General features: G+C 32.6%; 1 protein-coding gene across 8 annotated transcripts in view; it reads left to right on the forward strand.

Annotated features, from left to right (window-relative positions):
• The window catches only part of LOC105197099 (WD repeat-containing protein 81), a 374,845-nt gene that overhangs the window by 140,943 nt on the left and 208,978 nt on the right, over window positions 1-24,924 (forward strand). For all 8 annotated transcript variants that reach the window (XM_039450912.1, XM_039450914.1, XM_039450915.1 and 5 more), the window contains 3 exons: window positions 3,898-4,319; window positions 4,531-4,827; window positions 22,612-22,769. In XM_039450912.1, the coding sequence (XP_039306846.1) occupies window positions 3,898-4,319; window positions 4,531-4,827; window positions 22,612-22,769 (877 nt within the window). The remainder of the gene's footprint in view (window positions 1-3,897; window positions 4,320-4,530; window positions 4,828-22,611; window positions 22,770-24,924) is intronic.

Here is a 24,924-nt window from a genome sequence, read left to right on the forward strand (position 1 = left end):
GATATGGTTGTTCAACTTTATTGGTTAACTAGAATTTGTAAGACACGGCAGCAAAATTTTGTTGGAGTCTGTGAGATCATCATTATGTGTGAGTGTAACTTTTTTGTGAGTAATCTTATGTAAACCGGAAAAAAAACCGGACAAAACACGTTTGAACAGGTTTGTTTGCCTATGCCATTTGCATATACTTTGTAACTTTAGATTTTTTTGATAGTATGACTTTTTAGCTTTAAAACGTATTTTAAAATTTTTGAGTTTTTTTGTTACGAAGATATAATTTTTTATAAGAAAAGTGAATTTTTGAACAATTTTTATTTTTGTTCAATAGTTTCTTTTATATAACTTTACAATAAATTATTTTTCGGCAATGTTGATTGTACAGTCACATTTCTAAAATTCTGAACTTTTATTCAAAAAAAAGATTGTTGAAAAACATTAATTGGAACTAAAGTTAATTTCTCAAAGTTGAAAAAGTCTTTCAGAAAATGTGTTTACGTGTTTTATAGGTTAAAGTCAAAAACTTTTGGCATCTTTATGAAAGTGCTTTGCCTTCTTACGAAAAAAACAGGTCTTTTCTAGCTTACTGTTTCTCACTTCAGATTTTATTTTCTCTGTATTTGATACATAATTTGCAACACGTTTTAAATGTTGATCTAAGAGTTTTGACTTAACAAGACCAGTATTAAATCCTCTTTTGGTAAACTTTCTAGTGCTTGAGTGAGACTTTTGTATGTATCCGGCAGGCTTGCCAGAATCATAGTTATCTTGAATGGCTCATCCAAATCTTGCCTTGCGTCGCCAAGCTGGTCGAAGATTTCTTTCATATCCATTATGTGCTTGTCTAAACTTCCGCCTTTGCCAAGTCCATCCGGGACATTTTCTTTAATAGCAGTACCTCTTAGACACCGCTCATGATAAGCTTTGAGCGCCGACCACGTATTTTTTGCAGTTGTCATTTTAACTGATTTGTTTCGAAAAACAAACCCATAGTAGGACGCGCTTTGCGATCTATCTTGTTTCTCTCGTACATCGGATCCGTTTTCTCTGGCTTTGGTTTTTCGAGAATATCTTACAGATCCTCTCTTTTCAGAAGCATCTGCATCAACTGCTTCCATGTCTACCAGTTTGAACCGTTTCGCGAAAAAAATTCACAAACTGTCGGCCATTTTAAAAAAAAGTTTATTGGACTCATAACCTGTTAGGCGGTAATATAAAGACATTTATCAGCGTGGTTGTTGACGAGAAACGCTGAATGACCTCAGGATTATGCGCGTTGAATAAAAGGGCCAAGTACGTGCAAAAGTAATACTTACATTTGATCAGGCACACATGAATACAAAAGTAACGATATAATGAAAAAGGAAAATTGTTATACATACATGAAATGACAAAAAGTTTATCTGCTAATAATACACTTGTCCCTAGTTATAATTAGAAATCCCTAGAAAAGCAGAGTCTGGTTATTACCCATTTACTTTTGATTGGCTGAAGTAAGGTAACCCATTAAATGGCGGATGACAAAGGCTGCTTTTTTTTAGAGAACACAGACGACACTTTTAACATAAAGCGACACACTTTGCTTTCCATTTACAAACTCGACACTTTTCGACTTTACTCATGGCAGCGATCATGTAACTTTTTCTTTAGGGCGGAAAAGTGAAAAGTGAAATTTTTTGCTATTGAAGTTAAAGGCGAAATTTTTCATTTTTACCTTTTCGCCCTAGGGAAAAAGTTACATAATCCATACCCAGAAGGAGAGTTTGAGACTGTGTTTGAATGTGTTAACTTTTGCTGTGGTTGATCAACTTCATTGGTTAATTAAAATAAAATGTTACGGAAGTTTTTTTTCAGGAGGGTTTTCCAGACCCTATGATGTGTTTAAAGGTTAAATTGAAAAAAGATCAAAATTGACATCTTAGGGAATCCAAGCTCATTGAATCAAAATCTTATGTTAGAATATCAAAAGTTAAAATACAGGGTGACATCCGTTTGAACACAGCTCAATTGGACACCAAACCAATCATCTTGACTTATCTATCCCAACCAACGGAAAAACTCTAGGCATCAGCCGCTGTGAGTGGTGGTGTCCAATCGGTCCCATATCCTGGATCCGGATCCACCCTAAAATACAGTAGGGTGAAATATCAATTCAAAATAATTTGTGATAACAATATTATATAGGTTGTTTGATGTAACAAGCTAAAATTATGTATAAAATACATCAAATAAAACCTTTTCAGTAAAGTCTTTTCAGCAAAATTTGATCATTTAGAATAACAAAATTCTGATATGTTAGGTATTTGAGCCAAATAAGGTCCAGCACTAAGTAAGGTTCACTTTTAAATTTACTACTTAAAAACCCGCTTTTGATTCAGTAACAAGAGTATTTATTTTTATAAAATCTAATTATTTTTTCAAATTTTGCTATTTTTCCAAATTAGATCCGTCATTTTAAATTTTGAAATTCTGATATATTTATATTTAGAAATCTCTAAAATCAAAGGATGTCTTGTTTCATACAAATGACAAAAGGATAATCGGTTTTATTTTAAATATGCATACTATACTACGTACACAATGGTGATACATCTTTTTTCTGTGCACGTATACTACATACACTATAAAGGAATCAATATTCTTTATTTATTTCTGTGAGTTCTATTAGTCAGTAAAATGTTTAAAGGAGAAGAGGGTAATATGGCACCTATTTTTATTTTATTAAATAACTTTGTTTATAATTAATATTTTATTTTGAAACTAGAACGATTATATTTGTCAAAATATTGTTTAACAGATTCTATAGTAATGAAATATTTATTACTTAAGACGTGATTTATAAAAATATAACTGCATAATCGGCGGAAGAATAAAGTGATGATGATATAGCTAGCCTAAAAATAATTTTAAAAAATTTGATTTAGTTTAAAAAAACACATTATTTTGTTACAAAATTATATGACTTAGTCGAATATTGGATCAACGATGGCCAGACAATTAATTATTACTATTATATTATGTTAGTTGAAATTTGTTTTATATTGAAAATGACTCCAAAGAGAGTCGAAACGTTCAAATTTGTATTGCAAATTTGTATAGAATAAACAAAGTTATTGTAAATTGTAATCTTTGTACGCATTGTCAACAGCGCTGACTCTCATTAGTCTTTTTCAACATTGATGGACCATAATGTGAAAAATTTGCTTTGAATTTTTATACACGAAAAAGCGACTACACGGCGTGTCAATTTCTCGCCCTCGAATCGGAGATAACGTATGCCGGGCTTGAAATGTTTGTTTCTTTTATTCAACGCGACCACTACGTCACACAACGGTCATTTTAATGGAATTACTGAAATATGACTTTAAGGGAAGTCGAAACGTGTCCGATATTTGTATACATAATATTTATGTACTAATAGCGAAATACATGTACTATTATTATTGACGCACCAACTATCGCGTTTGATTCGCATTTTCTATGTTTTATTCTCTAAAAAGTTAAATAATATAAAGTTAAGAAAACACTCCAATGTACATACGAGTGTAATAATACGCTCAAGTTTAAAAACAATGAGGAATTATGTATAATTAGGTGCTAAAATGTACCTTGAAAAAGTTCAGAAGTGCTTAAAAGTAAAAATGCCTTATAGCAATTGTTAGCTATTACGCATTAGTATATTAGCCACTAAAAAATGACGGGCTACTAATTGAATAATTCCATAAACAATTATTAGAATTCGTCACCTAATAACGGAAATAATGGGAGTAGCCATAATGTCCATAGTTGTCGTTATACCCTTTTCTCCTTTATTTATAACTCTGAAAAATCTTATATGTTATATATTAAGATACATATTGTAGAATTTATTAAAATATATGTGACAAATTTTATGTTTAGATAAATGAAAATCTTTTTCGTTATCCAACAATAACATATATGGGCCTTCCACCACCATCCGCCCATCAATTTCTTCAACCAATTTTATCTGGCAGTCTATTTCCGTTTTCCAAATATTGTCAATACTTATATAATATTGTGGAAATGTTGCAAGAGTATAATGGTCTGGTACGAGAATTAAATTCTATTATGAAGATCGATGACGATGTAGATTTTACGGTAAAAACAAAAACTAAGTATTTATGCAAAATTAGCGAGTGCAAAGTAAAAGCGATCGCTAGAGAATTAGAACGACTATTATCTTATGCTGATGGTATGAGAGAGGCTACTTTGCAATTGATAGTGCCTCACGTAGTACAAATCATGGAGGAACCTTATACCGCAGTTTTGGCAGTGTGGCATCTTTTTGATCCTATTGCAAAGTAAGTACATTGCAATTTTCTATCTTTTTGACAAAAAATGTTACATTTTTTTTTTCCTCGGAATATTGTATCATATAACATGGAATGTTATAAAATATATGTAGTAATGTTGCAACATTTCAGCAAACAATAACGTTACAGAAATGTTGCTGTAACATTGCTGGAATATTTTATTAATATTTTATGCTATACAAGTTATTTTCTGTCGCAGAACATTGGGGCCAAAGGATACAGCTGACACATTCCTTTTACCTATTATGAAACTGTACGAAAATGGTTCTATTATGGATACTACATTGTATGTCGATATAATACCTGCTGGAACTCTCGCAAAGTTTCGAACTACTCGATTATATCACAGAACGTTTTTGCTGAAACTAATAGTAAGATTGAGGCTACATAGATTCTTGGACAATTTTATAAACCCTTTGGTGGAAGCAGTGGGTGGATATAAGGATTATGTGCAGGGCTCAGTCGATACGTGCACACATAGAACTGTGAATTTGAAGTAAGGAAAAAGTAATAATTTGCACTTATTTAGCACAGAAAGATTGCAAAAGTATTGTGTAAATATTTTATTGTACGAGGGTGAGTCAAAAATTATCCGAACTTTTGCTAGAACACATTTTTAAGTTTGTCACACTGCGTTCCGGCAAGCTTTAAGTTAGCACTACTGGGGTCTTATAATCAAAGCTGGACCTTGATCGGGTCAGTTTGTTGTTTGTTTACCGTTACGAGCGTGTAAATATGACTGCTCCGCTAAAAATTTGCACTGAGGAGGAACAGAAAGCTGTAATACGATTTCTTTAGTTGGAAGGAGTGAAAAGTGCTGAAATTTATTGGAGGCTTTTAAAACAATATGCCGGTTTGCTAATATCAATTTTTGACCTTGCTGAACTTTTTTGTCAGTGGTGGAAGTTGATGGGCGTCTTGCTCCCTCTTCGTGTGTCACACTTGTGCGTCCACTTTTAAACTTTTCAATCCATGCAGGTACACTTCTGCGTGGTAAAGCACTGTCCCCGCATTGTGTTGAAAGCCTCCAATAAATTTCAGCACTTTTTACTCCTTCCGACTGAAGAAATCGTATCACAGCTCTCTGTTTCTCCTTGGTGCAAATTTTTAGCGTAGCAGCCATATTCCCAGTCAACAAAATGTTAGCACTGTGTCGGCAGGCTGACAGATTCGATCAAGACGTGTTAGCAGATTGAACTCAACTGATTTCAAATTCTGCTTACGTTCTGTTGACAGATCCTGTTGATATCCTATGTCAGTAAAATTGACAGCACCAGGCGAGCACGCCGTGCTGCCAGCACATGTCGCCAAATAGGCGACAGAATTAGAGCAAGACCTGTACAACACAATCTGACGACAGATTGTTAGCACAAATCGAGCACCCCGTGCTGAGAGGACGTGACGTCAGATTGGCGGCACAATTCAAGCATAACTTGCGTAATATAATCTGACGGCAAATTGACATCACAAATCGAGCACCCCATGCTAACAGAATTTGACGTTACGCTGGCAGTAGAAATTAAGCAAACCATGTTATATTGCATATTCTTAAATTGTGACGTCACTCTCCTGGTAAAAATTACAGATAAAAACGGAAAACGTATTCTATCCGTATCTGTCTGCTTTACTATGCGTTTCTTAATCCGTAATTACAGACAGAAATCGATAGAGTGTGTTTCGCAATTTATTGGTTTCTGTCTGTAAAAACGGATAGACAACTGCGAATTCTATCTGTTTCTGTCTGTAAATGTGTACACAAAAAACACTTATTATAAATTTTTTTTCAGTTTTTTGGCAAATTTTATTCTTATTTTTATTATATGTTAATCTAATTTGCATATATTCTATTTTACTAATTACAATTACGCATTATTTTACAATTTTTGAATACGCATTGGCGCTGGCTGGATTCGAACCTAAGAGACAATAACCTAATATGCTAACACTGAACAAATCGTACTGTTACGTCTAGCCTTAAAAGAAAGGTAGAAAGGGTAGGCTACCTGTAGTACGGGCAAGGCAAGAAAGGTCGCAACAAATGCTTTAACTTGTGGTCGTACTGATTGGGCGTAAGGCACGAGGGCGAATGCACTTAGGGACTTTGAAATAAGGATTAGCGTATGAAAACATGCTTTAACGTCTTTTTGAAAGTCGTGCGATCGTTGGTCCTGATTTGAGTCAGAGAGTTAGATTTCTTTAACTCGGGATCGGACTTAGCGTGATCTTTTAGTTAGGAGGAAAGGTGACAAGAGGGGTTAACTAAATTAAAGCCCTTTTAAGACTAAAATTTAACTATATATTTTGATATTCAAAACTCGCGTACATTGCTATTATAAGAGATTAATTGATAAGATTAGCGTAACGTAGACAATTATTGTTTGTTATAATTAAGTAATCGTTAGAAAAGTTAAAATTAGAGTACATAATTATAAAGATAAAAAAAAGAAATTAATTAATGATTATTTGAAAAGTTAAAAGTAGCATACGTTATTTATTATCAATAGGAAATACGCTATATCTGAATAAAAGAGAAATTAAACTATAACATTATTATTTTTGAAATTATTACAAAGTAGTTAATTAGTAAAGCTGAATTTTAATAGTATAGTAAGTCCGTATATGAGGAGGAGATGAAATTAAATTGTTCCTTAATGAATTCATAATTATGCGTTGAGATTCATATTTACGGAGTTTAACTATTAAATCAAATTAAAACTTAAGATTTAAGCATAGAAACAAAACATTTATATTTGCACAGGGATTTAAGAAATATTTAGAGAGAAAATCGGGAATTGTTTTAAATGGGAATTGCTGTATTAATCCGAAGAGAAAATTTTGATACCAATAATAATAATAATAATAATAATAATAATATTGGGAGCGAGGAGTTGGAACATGAACGGCTGTGATTATTAGTGATTGATTCCTGGCGAGTTGAATGGAAAATTGAACAATAACTGGAAAAAAGAGTGAAAAACTTAGTTATGTTAGCAGAGAAATGACGTTTTCTGATCTTTGGAGGTTGCTGATGGAGAACAATCTTGAAACTAGACGGTCTGCGTCTTGCGCACAGATTCTAAGTTCAAAACAATTTTAAAATAACGCACACAGCTTCGACTCTAGATTGAAACTAAGAATAAGAATCTTGGATCTTGAATCTTGAAAAATAATGATAATGATACCGGAGCATCAGAAAGTTCTACATTTTATAGGGTTTAAGAAAGGGCGTGGGGGGTAAAGATTGGTTGGGTAAAGATTTTTTAGATTTCTCTCTTTTCTTGTAGCTTATTTGTTGTTAAAGCTTTCGGGCTTGTTCGTTGAATATTTCACAAACGCTCTCTACCAATCATTCTTTTGGATGATTTTGTTGGCTAGTTTTCCATCTTCTCCTGATTTTTCTTAACTTTAAGAAGGGCGAGCAGTTGCGTCACCCAATCGCTTAAGGGATTTGCTATCTACGATTTTTCTTCCCGGAAGGTTCAATTCTGATTTTTTATATCGCTGCGTCCGTTTGTTTGTGACTCGGTTTTCACATAAATCATCTTTTGGTTTGTGATGAAACATGCGATCAAACAAGCAAAGCCAGGGTTAGGTAAATTTCGATTTATAGTTTTTAGAATTGAGAGAGGGGTAATGAGAGTTAAGACGCTGATGTTGGTGCGTATATTTTTTGAGTTTATTCCAAATGGATTCAAGACGTTTCGACCTTGTTTCAAGTCTTCTTTAGCAATAAAATCAAAGTCAGAAAACCTCCTCTTCACATGGTGTGGTCTTAGATCTTAATGAGTCACAATCGGGTGATCATTCGAGTGAAATTGAAATTCTAAAGCGTGACCAACAAATAATATGTAACACTACCATGACTAATAAGTTAAGATGTTAAATAAAACTTATAAAAACTTACCATGTAAAGCAAGGAGCAGATACGAGATGTGTTCAAAAAGTAACGGGAATTTTTAAATTTCGTGGGTTTGGAGAGTCCGACAGTCAAATTTTTTTTTTGTTTATATTGGTATACATGCCCCTGAAGTATGCTGACATGTTGAGCTGTATTCATTGTTTACTTTGTCTGTGGCAGCCGCTAAGGTTACACGTGTTTTTATGAGCTCGGCGATTTTCGTTTCTGAAAAAAAATGGATCAAAGAATTTGTATCAAATTTTGCGTAAAAAATAACATAAAGTGTAACAAAGTGTGTGAAATGTTAACAAAGGCCTATGGTGAGTCTGCTATGAGTAAAACAAGAGTTTACGAGTGGTATAATCGTTTCCAAGATGGCCGTGAAGACGTTGAAGATGACGAACGCCAAGGACGCCCCAGCACATCAAGAACCGATGAAAACGTCGAAAAAGTGAAAGAAATGGTTATGAACAATCGCCGAATCACAATCAGAGAAGTCGCTGATGATGTTGGCATATCAATTGGCTCATGCCATGACATTTTTTCGAATGTTTTGGGTATGAAACGCGTGGCAGCAAAATTTGTTCCAAAGTTGTTGAATTTTGAACAAAAACAGCGGCGAATGGAAGTTGCTCAGGAGTCATTAAATAAAGTCAACGACGATGCACAATTACTGAAACGTGTTATAACAGGTGACGAAACATGGGTTTACGGATATGACGTCGAAACTAAGGCTCAATCGTCCCAGTGGAGACGAAAAAGCGCATCGCTGAAAGAGCTAAAGGCTATCCCAAAGATCGAGTTTGAGAAGTGTTTCGGGGATTGGAAGAAGCGCTGGCATAAGTGCATAATATCTAATGGTGACTATTTTGAAGGCGACAACATTAATGTAGACGAATAAATAAATATTTTTTTCAAAAAACGAAAATTTTTTGAACACACCTCGTACATATTAAACGCACAAGAATAAATATACAAATAACATTATAAGATGAAATGACAATTATGTAACAGCGTACAGATAACACATCTCGCCTGTGTCACCGTCAAGGCGATACTGCTCTCCGTTCGTAAGCAGTGTCGGCAATGAGATCGAACATTTGAAAATAAATACACAAATAATAAATCGGACCGTTATAATCTATCGAGGATACAAGTATAGGCATGGTGTAAATATTTAGTGTCCGCTTGTCTATTTAGCCCGTTGTTTTGGCATTTTATATGTAGCATTTCAGAAATCAGGCGCTTCTCCCAGAAAGGTTCTTTATCCAATATTATTCCAATCAAAGTCGTAGTTGCTGTTTAACCTGTGTTCCATAATAACCGAATCGGTGTTTGTATTCCATCTTATAGTATGTGGTTTTTGTGTTCGGAAATTCTCGTTTTTATTTGTCTACGTGTTTGTCTCACATACGAAACGTCACAATTTTTGCATGAAATTTTGTAAACCACGTTTTTTTGAGATAAGTCAGGGAGCTTGTCCTTGTGTGCTTTAATTATTGTACTCAGTTTATTGAAACTGAAAAACGAGATTCTGGAATTGAGATCTTTACTGATATTTTTAAATTTATGCGATATGGAGTGAATGTACGGGATGATAAACCATCTATTATTTTTCGTACCGTCAATCAATGTTTCAGTGATAGAACACGTTGCATCTCGTTTATATCTATTAAACAAGAAATCCAGTTTTGTGTTGATAGTATTGAAGATTAAGTTCAAAGGATAGTTATTATCCAGGACTTCGATAATCAATCTCAAATTTTCACGTTGAAAACCCGGCTATGACAATAAAATTGCCCTGTCCACCATGCCCATAATTGTACCTATTTTTTGTGAGAGAGGGTATTGCGATAAAAAGTTAAGGTAACTTCCAGAGAATGTGGGTTTGTGATACCAATTGAACTCTATGTGTGTGTGTCTTTTTATCAAGGTTACATTGAAAAAATTAAGTGTGTCACTACCCATTTCCAATGTAAATTGTAACCTAGGGTGGAAAGAGTTGAAAAAATGTTTAAGACAAAATCCTCAGAATGTCGTAGTATGGACATAGCTATGTTATCGACATATCTTACGTAAAAAGGGGGTACACCTTCTCCAGGGCCCGTTCTTCTAAATTATGCATGACTAAATCCGCAATAATTGGCGAGAGGGGAGAATTCATGGGTGTCCCAAAATTCTGTTTACAAATAAGATCATTAAAAGAAAAATAGGTCGAGTTCAAGACCATCGTCAATGCTTCAATAAATTCGTCTTTAGGTAAACTACCATTTACTTTTTTTTGTAGTTTATTTATAGTTTTATAGTTTCTGTCCGGCGTTGCAATTCAATCTTATCTTTTATTGTCGCCAGACTTAAATATCATTTAGGTTTTTCTTCTTTTTAAGTCCTGGCTTTATTCGTTTTTATGGATCATTGTTAGAATGGGTAAATATTGCTCGTAATTTCGTCATTGCACGATTTCTCCTTTTTTTGCTTCTGTTAACGGACTTATTGCTCCGGATGTGATATTTGGGCATTATATCTTTTAGGGATAATGTTCAATTTTTTCTTATAATAACCAAGGGGTGGCGTTTTTATAAAAGAAATTGTGGATTGTTCCGGATATGACAATTCAGTGTTTTAAAATCTTAAAAACAATTTCCTCGCTTTATTTTATATTTTGTTTTTTTACACGAAAAAAGCAAAAAGAAAATCGTGGAATCTTTTGGATGTAACAGTACTCTTGTGGTATCGTTAATAAAAAGTTATTAGGTGTATAACTTAATTTGGTCCGTTTTTTGTTTGAAAAACGCATTTATTTGAACGATAAAATGAATTAATACCTTATTTAAAGTATTATCCATTGGTAGCCACTGCTTTTTCCTATCTTTCTGGCAATTTCTAGATTTCATCACAGAAAAAGCGTTCATCTTTTGAAGCCAAGAATGAATCGAGCAATTTTTGATACCCTGTTCTGAAGTGAAGCGTATTCCAGTCAAAGCGTTTTTCATTGATTGAAACAAATAGTAGTCGGAAGGGGCAAGGTCTGGCTATAAGGCGGGTGAGCCAGAACTTCCAATTCGCTATTTTCCAAATAGTTTTTAACCGGAACAGCAACATAAGACTGACCGTTGTCATGGTGAAAGATTATGGACTCATGTCTGGTCGCATATTATGTACATTTTTTGGCTATAGCTCGCTTTAAACGGATCAATTGTTGCCTGTAGAAGTTTCTCGTAATGGTTTAACCAGGTTTTAGCAGCTCATAGTAGATCACACCCTTCTGATCTCACCAAATACAGAGTATTACCTTGGCACCATGGATATTTGACTTCGGCGTTGATGCCGGTTGGCCGGGCTTTACATACGATTTTTGCGTTTCGGGTTGTCGTAGTGAATCCATTGTTTGTCCTTGGTAATGATTTGATACAGAAAAGACTTCTTTTTGTACCGTTCAAGCAACATTTTGGACATGCAAAATTGTCGTCCGATATCTCTCGGTTTCAATTCGTATGGGTCCGGATCGACCCAATTTTCTTGCTTTTGGATGTATCTCGCGGTTTTGATTTGTTTCGAAATAGCTTGTTGAGTAACTTCCAATATTTTTATGAGCTTTTCTTGCGTTTGACACGAATCTTGTCATGTTTCTAATTCTTCATCTTCAAACTTTTTTGATTGACCCGAACGCTCTTTGTCTTCAACACTAAAATCACCATTTTTAAATCGTCGAAACCATTCTCTGCAAGATTTATCCGATGGTGCAGATTCACTATACCCGTCCACAAATATTCGATGCGCATCAGCTGCACTTTTCTTTCAATTGAAACAGAAAATTAAAACTTCCCGAAAATGGTGCTTATTTGGAACGAAACTCGACATTTTCAATGCAGTAAAAATTAAACTTGTTGTGCAAAACTCAAAGGCTTGTAAACAATATTTGGTTGACAGATGTTGACATTTCACGATACATAAAAAATCAGCTGTGGCCGTCAACCATTTATAGCACCTAGAGCCATTTTGAAAACGGACCGAACTAAGTTGTATACCCAATATATTTGAATTAAATCTGCTTTGAACAGGAAGAAACTTACGTGTTGACTTATCGCGCGAACATTCTCACTAGCCCTTTGATTATTTAGCCTTAAATATTTTTAAAGTAAACTGTATAAACTATATAAATAATTAAAACCTGTTCCTATTCATGGCCAGACTAATATAGTCAATAAACAACAATTGGAAATAGTAGCGGAATATGAAAAAACATTATTGACGTAAAAAGCACGCTTGCAAAAATAAATTTTGCAACTAATTATTGTAAACAAATTGCTAAAAATTGACTGCAGAGGAAAACTGATTACTCCAATCTATTCTATGGGAAAAATGACTTAAGAAACATATATAACGCTTTTCTAATTATTATTATCAAATTAGTTGCAAAATTAATTTTTGCAACGTTTCTTAAGTAATTTTTTCCGTAGAATTGATTGGCGTAATCAGTTCTCTTTTAGAGTAAATTTTTAATAATTTATTTATTAAATATTTTTAATAATTTATTTGCAATTGGTTGCAAAATTGAGTTTTGAAAAGTTTTTTTTACGTCAGTAATGTTTCTTCATGTTTTGATCTTATTTCCAATTCCAATTTTTTTTTACTATTTTTGCTAGCCATACTTTTTTGTAATAGTAACTGTCCAAGTTAATATTACAGAAAAGTGTTACAATTTATCAATTTTTTGTAACAGCAATGTCTTTTTGAAATAAAAGATAAAAACTCTGCAATAGGTTTTTATTTGCGAAATTATTTTATTTTGCGAAAGACGTTATCTTCTGTTTCTTTTGCGAGATTTAAATTTCTTAATTTTATGTTTATTTGTTTTTTTTGTATAATATATATTTTTATGTGTAAATGTTTATTTTTGTATTTACGCTACTAACGCCAAATAAATTAAATGTTATTAAAAAATAAAAGTTATTTCCCTAAAATAAATAGAGTGTGGACCATAAGACAGTTGTCACTAGCACATTGCACCAAACGCATTTTTGACAATTAAGGGCCTATCCAGACAATCTTGCATAATCGCATAAACATATGCATAAAGAAATTAATTGATCCAATAATTAAGCAAATGCATAAGAAAATGGATCAATCACTTTCTTTGGTAATTATGAAAGAGACGGTCTTCCTCACTGATTTTGATGAAATTAGGCTCATTTGACGCGTTTTTACATGAAACTAACGAATTTAGCAGCAAAATTTATCGCTCTGTCACGCTGACCGAGATATTAATCATTAAAGTTAGCGATTGTACCAGGTTAAAATACCAATCATCTCGATTTCTACTGCCAATCTGCCGTCAGATTATGTTGCGCAGGTTATGACTCATTTCTACCGCCAATCTGTCAGACAAGACTGTCAGTCTTGTCAACACTATTTGCTCGATTTCTGCTGGAATTAAATGCAGTCCTCTTTCTGACAGCAGTTTGCTGACATCATAAATATTGCAGAGTCTATGTGAAATCTGTTGCCTTTTTAGTAACAGAAATTGTTAGCAGAATCTCCGAATAATCTGTTCATGTTTGGCTGACGAGGTTTACAAGCTGGTAGCGATAAAGAAACTGATGCGATCAAGGTCCAGCTTTGATCACGGGACCTTAGTAGTGCCAACTTAAAGCTTGCTTGCTCAGAACGCAGTATGACTAACTTAAAGACGTGTTCTAGTAAAAATTCGGATAATTTTTGACTCACCTTTGTAATATTGAAATGTTACAAAAATGCTGCAAAATATTGTGGCATTGCTATATAAAATATCTTTTAAAAATATTGCAATACAATACTGCAGTAATATTAGAAAGTATATATTTAATATTTTGTCATGATAATTAAAATGTTTTTAAATTAAATGAACAATTGTTGAAATATGTATATGGAAACTGAAAATCAATTACACTGACAAGATTTTTTTTGTCGTTTGAATAAAAGATATCATTTTCTATGTATTTTTGTGCGCTAAACACGAATCCAGCAAGTAAATTTTATTCTATCACGTTAGGTTTACGAGAAAAGTGAAATTAAATGTGTCAAAAAGGATGTTTCTTTGACATGTTTTTGATTTTTTGCTAACAAAGTAATATCTTTTACTTTCATTTATTTCGTTACTTTTATCTAAAAGTGCCAACTTTTATTTTTAAAATAGGTCTTTCTTAACGCTGTACATTTCTTTCGCCGAGTTAATTTGTTTATCGAAATTTTTAGTCTGCCATATTGAATATACCGTTTTGAATTTCGAAAATCTAACTTCAGATTTGGATTTTGTGACCTTAAAATTTTGGTATTAAAACCATCACGCAGTTCTTAAAATTTTTATTCCAGAATATTTTTGCATTTTTGGCACAAAATGTTTCTCAGCTAGAACACAGAAATCATAATAACAAAAGTCACTTATTTGTTATTCAATGACATAATGATGTCACAAAGGTAACATTTATTGACTTACAAGAAAACCTCTCGAAGTGTTGCACCCCGATTTTAATAAAACTTTACCTACATTTAGATAACATAATTAAATGATTTAAAAAAATATTAGTTCCGGCGAATATACGGTTTTAAGGGGTAAAATCATCCTTTTTTAGTATAGCAGTTTCAATTTTTTCCGTTATATCTTGAAAACTATTCGAGATATTAAGAAATGTTTTATACAACAGATTTACACTAAAATTTATTCATTTGCATTAATAACATTTTTTTAAATTAATTATTTTTTTTAATTAAAAAATAATTAATAAAAAAAATGTTATTAACGTGAATGAATATGGATAATTTTATTGTAAATCTTTTGTATAAAACATTTTTTGATATCTCGAATAATTTTCGAGATATAACGGAAAAAGCTGAAAACCGCTATACACATAAGCAGAGTTGGCAAAAAAACTTGTTTCTTTTTTTTATTTTAAACAAAAACATTGTTTTTTTATTTAAAACAATTTGTTTCTAATTACAAATATGTTATTGGACCGATAGTGTAACAACACAATGATAGTAAGAAAGCCTTCATCGGTCATAGCTAGGTCTTAGTGCTTTTATTTTTATTTATTTGATTTATTTTTATTTATGTGATTTTATATACTTCTCCGAATTCAACCAGAATGTGCGCCGAATTAATTTTCGGTCATAACACAGCATGTCGAATAAGAATTAGGAATATCACTATTTATATTAAATTAATTAATTTAATATAATACTTGATGCTGATTTGCATCTATATACCCATTCCCCCCTGAAAAAACTGTAAGAAATTTATTGCGAAAAATAACTCCCCACCCAGGGTTCGAACCTGGCACCTCCGGAATCTCCGGTCTCGGTGTCTTACCACCTCGACCACTGGGGCACAGTGATATTTGTTTCTGTTTTTTAAATAACCAAAAAGCATATAATAGTTTTGAGTTATGCGAATATTTGAATCTTCTGCCAGCATTAAATAGGTTTTTTCCAATGATAATGTTGGTAACGCTATATTACTGCTCACCGCTTTGATCAAAATAATAAAACTTTTTAAACAAAACAATTATTTAGAGTCTGGTCTTAATTGTGTTCTGCGAAAATGGCAATGACGCCTGCACATTATTTAGCAAATTTGCTCGATCCTCAATTTAGAGGACTTCAGTTAAGTCAGGAACAATTAGATAAAGAATATGTCAATTGGTAGCACCCTGCAGCCATTCCTGATGTTATGTCTTATAGAGCAAATACTTCTCCGTTCAAAAATTATCTTTTTTCCGAGGAAACCATTAAAAATTTATATTTATTAAGCCAACATTAAGCCGATAACATGGTGCACTGCGTTTAAGAAAATAATATTAATACCGTAACATTTGACTTGATAACACAACTTTATACTGTTTCTTCTGCTAGCATAGAAAGGCTCTTTTCAGCTTTTGGTTTAGTGCATACAAAATTAAGAAACAGATTAGGTACAGAAAAAACTGCAAAAGTAACAGTTGTGAAGGCACTAAACAAAGAAATTAAGGTTGATAAAATTGGACATGAGACTGATTGTGAGTTTGTATAATATAAATATTTATAAATATAAATAAAACACTAAAAAGTATTTTTTGCGACTTATCTATTAATATTTGTTTTCTTTTTACAATTTTTTTCCCAAATAATTTATTTGCGATGCTTTAAACAGTTTTAAATCTATTGTTTAAAACTGTTTAAAAGAAAAGTGTTTAAAACAAAGCTTACTGTTTTAAACAAGTTTTAAACATGCAACAATGTTTTAAACATTTTGTTCAAAACATGCTAACCCTGCACATAAGGGATGATTTCACCCCTTGAAACCGTATATTTACCGCAACTGATATTTTCTAAAATCATTTAATTATGTTACCTAAATGTGAGTAAAGTTTTATTAAAATCGGGATATTATACTTTGAGAAGTTCTCTTGTTAGAAGTGATAAAGTCATTACGACGCTATTATGACGTTCTTGTGACTTTGTTACTCAATCAGGATTAACTTGGACAGCTTTTACGTAAAGGTCAGTCGAAAAGAGAGGATTTGGGAATCTTGTATTCTACTTGAAATCTTGGCGTGACTACGCAGGAATTAACTCAACGAAAAAAATATACAGCGTTAAGAAAAGTCTATTTTAGAGGTAAAAATTGGCACTTTATGACGTATAAACAAAAGTAAAAAAATATTTACTTTACTAGTAAAAAGAATCGTAAATATGTCAAAAACGTTAATTTTGATACATTTAACTTCACTTTTCTAAAAAATCTGACGTGATACAGCAATTTACTGACTGGATTCGTGTTCAACATGTAAAAATACATAAGAAATGGTTTTATTCAAACTTTTATTCAAACAATGAAAAATTACGTCGATTAGTGTTATTAATCAATACCAAAAATTATCTAAATAAATTTGTAACGTATTATTATAATACGTGTAGCAATGTTAAAGACTCGCTATGCGCATTTAAAAGAAAAAAACATTTAAAAAATTAACATTTACATTTATAAAAATTTACAATTATCTATTTAATTGATGTTGGTTTAAAAATGGCTCTGAAAAGAGCCGTTTTAGACTCTTTTATTTCTTTTCTTACTAGGAGGTAATTGGTTGCGTTTTGACGTATCTGCTAAGTTCGAGGATCGGAAATCCTGGTAGAGTATAGCTGTTAATAATTTCTTCTTGTCTCGTGTGTTAGTTTCAACTTTTGCAGAACTCGGTTTAATTCTTCTTGTTACTCAATCAGGATTAACTTTGATAGTTTTTTCGCGAAGGTTTCAATTGAAGAGAGAGGATTCAGGAATCTTAGAATCAGGAGTCGAGCAAGAATTCTTCTAACTCTTGGATCTCCATGTATCCAGTTGATCAAAAATGATTCTTGGGAAAGTGATTCTCCTTGCTCAAGCGATAAATCTATTGGGATAAGTTGCCGAGATGGTTCTATTGGCTATAGATTTTGAAATGCCGAAAGGTCGTTTGATCCTTTATATATTTGAAATTATTGCAATTTTTTATGGAGAAATTTGTTATTTTTTTATTGCTTCATAATTGTAAAAACATTTACTTGTTGTTAAATCTCGGAAATTAATATGGTTAAATTTGTTTCGCCAAGAAGTTGCCGCCGCTACTCGGAAAATAATTTTTTCTCCATTGTATGTTTTATTTTTTACTGAATTGAATAAATTTTATTTTTGTGCGATCTTGCAGATCTCTATATAATCTGTAGAAAAGTTTTTTCAATCGAATTTGAATTTTACTTGTCAAAATGTTTGTCCAGCTTCGGTTTTGTTTCTAATTTCTGTTGAATTTTTCTAGCTGTAATTTTTAACACTTTCCAAGGTGTACGCTGGTTTAAGTTTGTTAAATAAAATATTTGTTGCTTTGATTGATTTTAAACCTGTTTCGAGGCATTTATTAAATATTTCATAAAGACTATTGTTACGTCCTACGTAGTAACAATTTTTTTTTTTTTTTTGAGCGGGTACACCGTTGTTCGACAGAAAGATACGCACAAGCTCCCCCACCAAATGCTAAAGCCAGGAAGTCGATAAACACGAGTACGCAGCTCTTTCGGCTTCTAGAACCTCAGCGCCCACACCACAATAAATCACTTATAAAACTGACATTCTTCGCAGTTTGCTAATGAGTCACCCGCGCTTTTTACCGAGAAGCCTACTTAAGTAGACGGCGCTCTTTGATGCCTGACACGTATCTGGTCGGCAAAGCGTTAGAAACAAAGAGGGTTATTAAACCAAAACTCGTGGAAGAGCGCGTAGGTGTTACAATAAATAAAATCGGTGCGCATGACCCCAAGAATTATTGGCCAAACCTAGTATAAATAAGCAGCCTTCCTAAACAGAAGGGGCATTCTTTCTTTCCATTTCATCCGTTGCACAGTCCGTGGCATCTTGTATGCTCAAGTCTGTGATGCTTGGATTCATTCTTTCCTTCCATCTCATCAACTCTAGTCCGTCGCACAGTCCGTGGGATCTTACATCCTCGAATCTGTGCGATCGGATCTTTGTTAACACTCATTGTCAGTTATTTGATTGGCAACAAGTTCTGTCAGTGCTAAGTGCCAAGACATTTAGTAGAAATTTTTACAAGTAACCTCTTCTCGCAAGTATCATGGGACTAGACATCCTCCACACGATGGGCAACCAGCAACTCGTTGATCACTACCATCAAACAGTAAGTCTACACTCCGCTTCTTCCCTTCATTTACCCTCTTATATAAGCACCTACTTTTTCTTTCTCGAGAAGGTTTTTCTTCCATATATTAGTACATTTGTAAGTATTAAGAATTAGTACTTTCTCCCCTTAGCCCACTTCCTTTACTATTTTCTTTCTTTATTCTTTCTCTTATCCGGATTGAATTGAATTTATTTCAATTCGATTCTTAAGAGTTTCTACTTTTATTTCTCCTCTTATCCGGATTGAATTGAATTTATGATATTTCAATTCGATTTTTAAGAGTTTCTAGTTTTATTTCTCCTCTTATCCGGATTGAATTGAATTTATTTCAATTCGATTCTTAAGAGTTTTTGTTTCTATTTTTCTTTTTATCCGGATTGAACTGAATTTATTCAATTCGATTCTAAAGAGTTTCTTTTTTTTTACTTCTTCTCTTTTTTGGATTAGATTGAATTATTTTGATCCGATTCAAACGAATTTTTCCCACTCCTTTCCTTTCTTGGGTAAACTTTAAAATTTTAATTATACTGTTTCATATAAACAACCAGAGAGCAACGGTTCCTTATTGCTAATATTTATTTAGTGGACAAAGTTTTCCCGCTACACGAAAGATAGTAATTCACCATTCATTCATCATTCTTTCTTTTTTCCTTTCTCTCCCCCCCCCCTTTTTCTATTAACTAAAAATCGATTACTAAAGAATAATATAGAAGTTAATATCCCGTTTCTTTCCGATATATGAAATTAATAATAATCTAGCCAAATTGCCCTCGAAAATGTGTCATAATTATACATGCACTTACTTATATATATTTTGTAACAATTGTTTAATAATCTCTAAATTATTTATAAAGAACTATTTATAAAGAAATTTAATTGTTAAAATTTATTACATTTTCTCCTCAAATTAACCCGTCTCGTTGAACGCCTCCTCTTAGTAAAAGATCACGCGAGGTCCGATCTCGAGTTAAAGAGATTCGATTATCTGACTCAAATGACCGATTGCACGACTCTTGGAAGGGCGTCAAAGCGTGTCGTGGCACGGTGACCCAATAACAAAGTTTGGGGAATAAAAGTGTTAATAAGAAAGTGAAAGTGTTATTTGCCACTCCGCGCGTTTTCCTTCAAGTGTTTTCCACGTTGGTTTCAACCATTTAGACCAGTGCTTGGAATTAGTGGCACATTTTGGGCCGATTTCCGAGGCGACGCCTACTGTCTCCCCTCGAGCCTCTCACTCCGTTCGCGGGCCTGCAGTGCTAGGAATGGCACATTTCGAGCCGATTTCCGAGATGACGCCTACTGTCTCCCCTCGAGCCCCTCACTCCGCTTGCAGGCCTACAGCCGGCCGCGCATTAAATGTTGTGGCTTAGGAGCGTAGAGCGTCACTTGTAAAAGAAATAGTCTAGGCCCTAGGTTATTTCTTTTACAAGTGACGCTCTACGCTCCTAAGCCACAACATTTAATGCGCGGCCGGCTGTAGGCCTGCAAGCGGAGTGAGGGGCTCGAGGGGAGACAGTAGGCGTCACCTCGGAAATCGGCTCGAAATGTGCCATTCCTAGCACTGATTTAGACGGACCGAATCCCGAATATTTTATCTTGTTGCACTCGCCGGTACAACAATGGATATGAATTGAACCTGTTAACATCGACAATCTAAGAAAAAGATCAGTTTTAATCTGACATCTCTGATCAGCTGTAATTCTGGTTGATATATCGTAGCAAGTTATCTAGTTGACAAAGAATTGGCAAACATTTCTATTGTTTATGTTTTTGATAGGAATAATCTCAAATAGAAATAACCATCTTGTGAAACAATCTACAATTATAAGACAATACTGATAACCATTGAACATTGGTAATGGTCCGACAATATTCATACGAACGTGCTTAAAACACCTTATAAGAAATTTGAACTTTTGACTTGAGTAGCATTGTACCTCGTAACTGTTGATTTTTTACATGGAATACATGCTCTTGTCAAGTTTTGCAATTTTGTTTAATTTGTGGCCAAATGAAGTGTTGCGCAATTAACTTGGCTATTGCCTAGCCTCTGGGTGTGATAGGTCATGCAGAGAATGGAAAATCTAAATGACTTTGTCACAAAAAGTGTTGGCTATCGGTGTTGTAGTATCTCAGTATAGCTTTTTTGATGATCTTGGTATTTGCAGTTATTGATCTTTAATCCTCTGTTTTCAATTATTTCCGAAGTTCTCGATTCTTCTCTTGGGATTGTACCAATTCATCAAGATTGATTGACCCCTGAATAGTTTCAACTCGAAATAAGATATCAGCCACGACATTATTTTTGGCAGAAACGTAACATATCAATGTAACAATCGTAACAATCAAATGTACTCGAAATATTGCGTCTGGAAAACTCCGAAGTGGATTTGAAAACACACGTCAAAGATTTATGGTCTATATGTTCTGTGAATTGTTCTTCCAAAAGGTGTCAATAATACTTAATGGCTATACAGATTGCAAGCAAATCTTGATTATAAGGTAGTCCTTCTACTATCCTTTATTTGAGCACTGCTGAACTTTTTATTTAGAAAAGACAATGGCTGCTAACCTTTTTAATGTTGTTGAATTACTGTTCGAATTACGATGTTTGAAGCATCATCTTAAGTACGAATCGATCGGTGACTTCCGCGAATTTTGGACATCTCAGCGTTTCCTCTCCTTTCTCCGATCTAAGAAGCAAAGAATCTCATTGATTCACGGAGCGTGAACATTTCTTTTTAAGCCTTCGTCTCGAATACATTAGCAAAAATTAGACACTGCTCACCTTGGGCTTAGAAATACACTCGATCAGATCAATAAATTTACAAGGTTTTCACAAAGAAGTAGTCGATGCTTTATATTTATTATACCTATTCTCTAGAAAAACCGTCAATCGAATTAAGGAATATCTCGTCGTTATGTAGCCATTAAAATTACCCGGATCTGTACGCGCAAAGGCAATACACTTTTATTAACACAATAGGTACACAAATGCTTTCTGACACGAAGTACGTATATGTATATTAAATACATATACGTTCTGAAAATTTTATAATATTTCTGAAACATTTCCAGAACATTTTGACGAAATATTATTGTTTATTATTGAATGTCTCTGAAACGTTTCTGCAATATTACATTTGCAAAATGTTGCAAAATGTTTGCAAAATACATTTGCTGAAATGTTACTAGAAGCTTTGACCGTATGGATTAATTTAATTATTTAAAGCATTAATTTAATTATTTAATTAAACTTTCTCTTTTTAAAATTTTTTAAGTTATATTATAATAAAAAAAAAGTTAAAGCAATGTGAAAAATTTGTACTGGATACGTCTTATTCTGGTATGGCAAATTAAAATTAAAATCATATTTAACATTTATATTTTAACAATGCTTCTAAAACATTGCATTACAATATATAAGATTGCAATGTAGTTACAGGATTCTGTGTCGTATAGATACCAATCTGCATTTCACACTGCAATACAATATAACATTTTAGCAATATTGCAGCTACATTGTTAGAATGTTCTATACTGTATAAACATGGAATATTTCAGCAACACTGCAATATTATAGCAATATTGTAGAAATGTTACAATACTACTGAAATGTTCTATGTCATATGGATATTTTAATACCGTATTTTAATAATATTGTTTATTGTATTGCTTATAAATTTTTATGAAGGAGCTGTGACTTGAGTGGACCTTGCAGCGAGGGAGAAGGTATTTTATCTCCATTAGATGAAGATTCATTTGCAGACACTGAACATAATGTCTCTACATCTTCTATACCAACCATCAACGATTATATATTTAATGTAACGACAGATAACGATGTCGAAGGTAATCGAACAGTTTTCATCATTTAATAGTCGAATAAATCATCAATGATGTGATATTTTACTAGAAAAGGTTTGATGAAATTTTGATGATATATTTCAATGAATGAACAACAGAATTTTACATTAGGTTAGCAGGTTTATGTTAGTCATAGCAATTCTTGGTGTTAAATTATAATTTGTAATTTTTACAATCTTCAATATATTTATTTATTATAAACTATGCGCCGCGTATTCGTCAAAATTGAAACACAGTCATGAAGCCGGAATATTAATGCTTTAGGAGCATCTATAAGATTTCTCCTCTCCAGGACGCCCGCACGGAATGCCGGAAGATCCAGATCAGATTCGAACCTTGGCTAAGGTGCCATTTTTTTACAATAAAATTTTTTACAGCTTTTTCAGAAAGGGGGTGAATCTTATAGATGCCTCTACAATATTAATATTACGTATTCCAGCTTATTGATGACTGTGTTCTAAGTCCGATGAATATACTGCGTTAAATATATTGGAGATTGTAAAAATGAAAAATTATTATTAACACTAACAAGGGGAGGATCAGGTGAGTCACCCTGGGATTTTGATTTCAATTTTTTTAGTTACTCTGGAGACGAGAAAAAAGTTTACGTCTCCTGGCGTTTGATCGAATAGGCCTTAGTTTTGAAATAATAAATTTGTGAAAATTGGCCATGCCACGGCGCGCCATATGAGCCTTCCCGGTAACTGTTTTCCCAACTAGTGGAGTCGGCTCCGTGCGTTAGGTGCTTGCTTCACAAGATCCGAGTTTGCTCCCGGATGTGTGCAATATATATTTTTTTTAATAAGTGTATTTATTTAATAAGTGTATTTTTTAATAAGTGTATTTATCTTGATGATATTGATATAGTATGCAAATTTCTAAAATAGAAAATTTAATTTAATATTACTTTTTAAACATTAATTTAAATTTAATTTGAATTCAAGTAATAATATTTGAAATGATAAATAGGTAATAATAATAATAATAATAATATTAATAATAATAATATATAAGTTATTTGAAATGGATAACATATAAAAGCAACGTATCTAAATTTTTAAATTGTTTACTTTAAAATTTAATTGGAAATAATATTAACAGTATTTTAAAATTCTAGTTTTTAAAATAATTAATTGTAGAAGAACCAGTGTTAAATTTAAACAATTTGAAAATTTAGGTACGTTGCCTTTATATGTTATCCATTTCAAATAACTTATATGTTATTATTATTACTACCTATTTATTATTTCAAATATCATTACTTGAATTCAAATTCCCTTCAAATTAAATTTAAATTAATGTTTAGAAAGTGATATTAAATTAAATTTTCTATTTTAGAAATTTGCATACTATATCAATATCATCAAGATAAATAAATACATTTATTAAAAATAAGTACCTCTTGTAAGTAGCGTTGTAACATCTGCTAACCTTATGTTTAATTTCGTGAGTCCGATGTTATTTATTATTGACAAATTTTTTATTTTATTGAATAGGTTATTTTCTTAATGAAAAATAAATGTTATTTTGATGAAAATTCTATGAAAATGTAATAAAATTTCAACGAAAAGTTATTAATACCATTTAATTAACAAGTAAGGAAAGAACGTCCACAAAATATGTCCGTTTTTTAGTTCTTGATTTTTTAATTGAATTTTACGCTAAATGATAGCTTATGATGACATTAATCATAGAGAAATTTTATGTTGAGTATACGATTGGTTTCAGAGATACAGAAAACCAAAATGGCCATCCACCTACTAAAAACGTATGACACTAACAACGCTTTATAACATAAATTTTTATTGAATTTTTTCGAAAGTCGATACCCATAGGTTTTCTTTTAGTTATTGATTACGAATCTAATGTCAGATTTAAAAAATCTTGATTTTACAAAAAATAGCGGATATAATATAAAAACACAAATACTGGAACAATTATTCTATGGAAATTGTTGTGATTTTTTTATTTCAAATTCATTTACGAATTTTCTATTAGATTTTAGAAAGTATTTGTTGAGATCTATCAAGAAATAACACTCACACTTTACTTTGATAACAATAAAGTTTATTACAACTTATCGCTAAATACAAAATTAGTTTTTACTAACTTTTATAAATATCTGAATTAGAGAGGAGCA

Source organism: Solenopsis invicta, chromosome 6 (genome assembly GCF_016802725.1).
Source record: "Solenopsis invicta isolate M01_SB chromosome 6, UNIL_Sinv_3.0, whole genome shotgun sequence".
Taxonomy (NCBI): domain Eukaryota; kingdom Metazoa; phylum Arthropoda; class Insecta; order Hymenoptera; family Formicidae; genus Solenopsis; species Solenopsis invicta.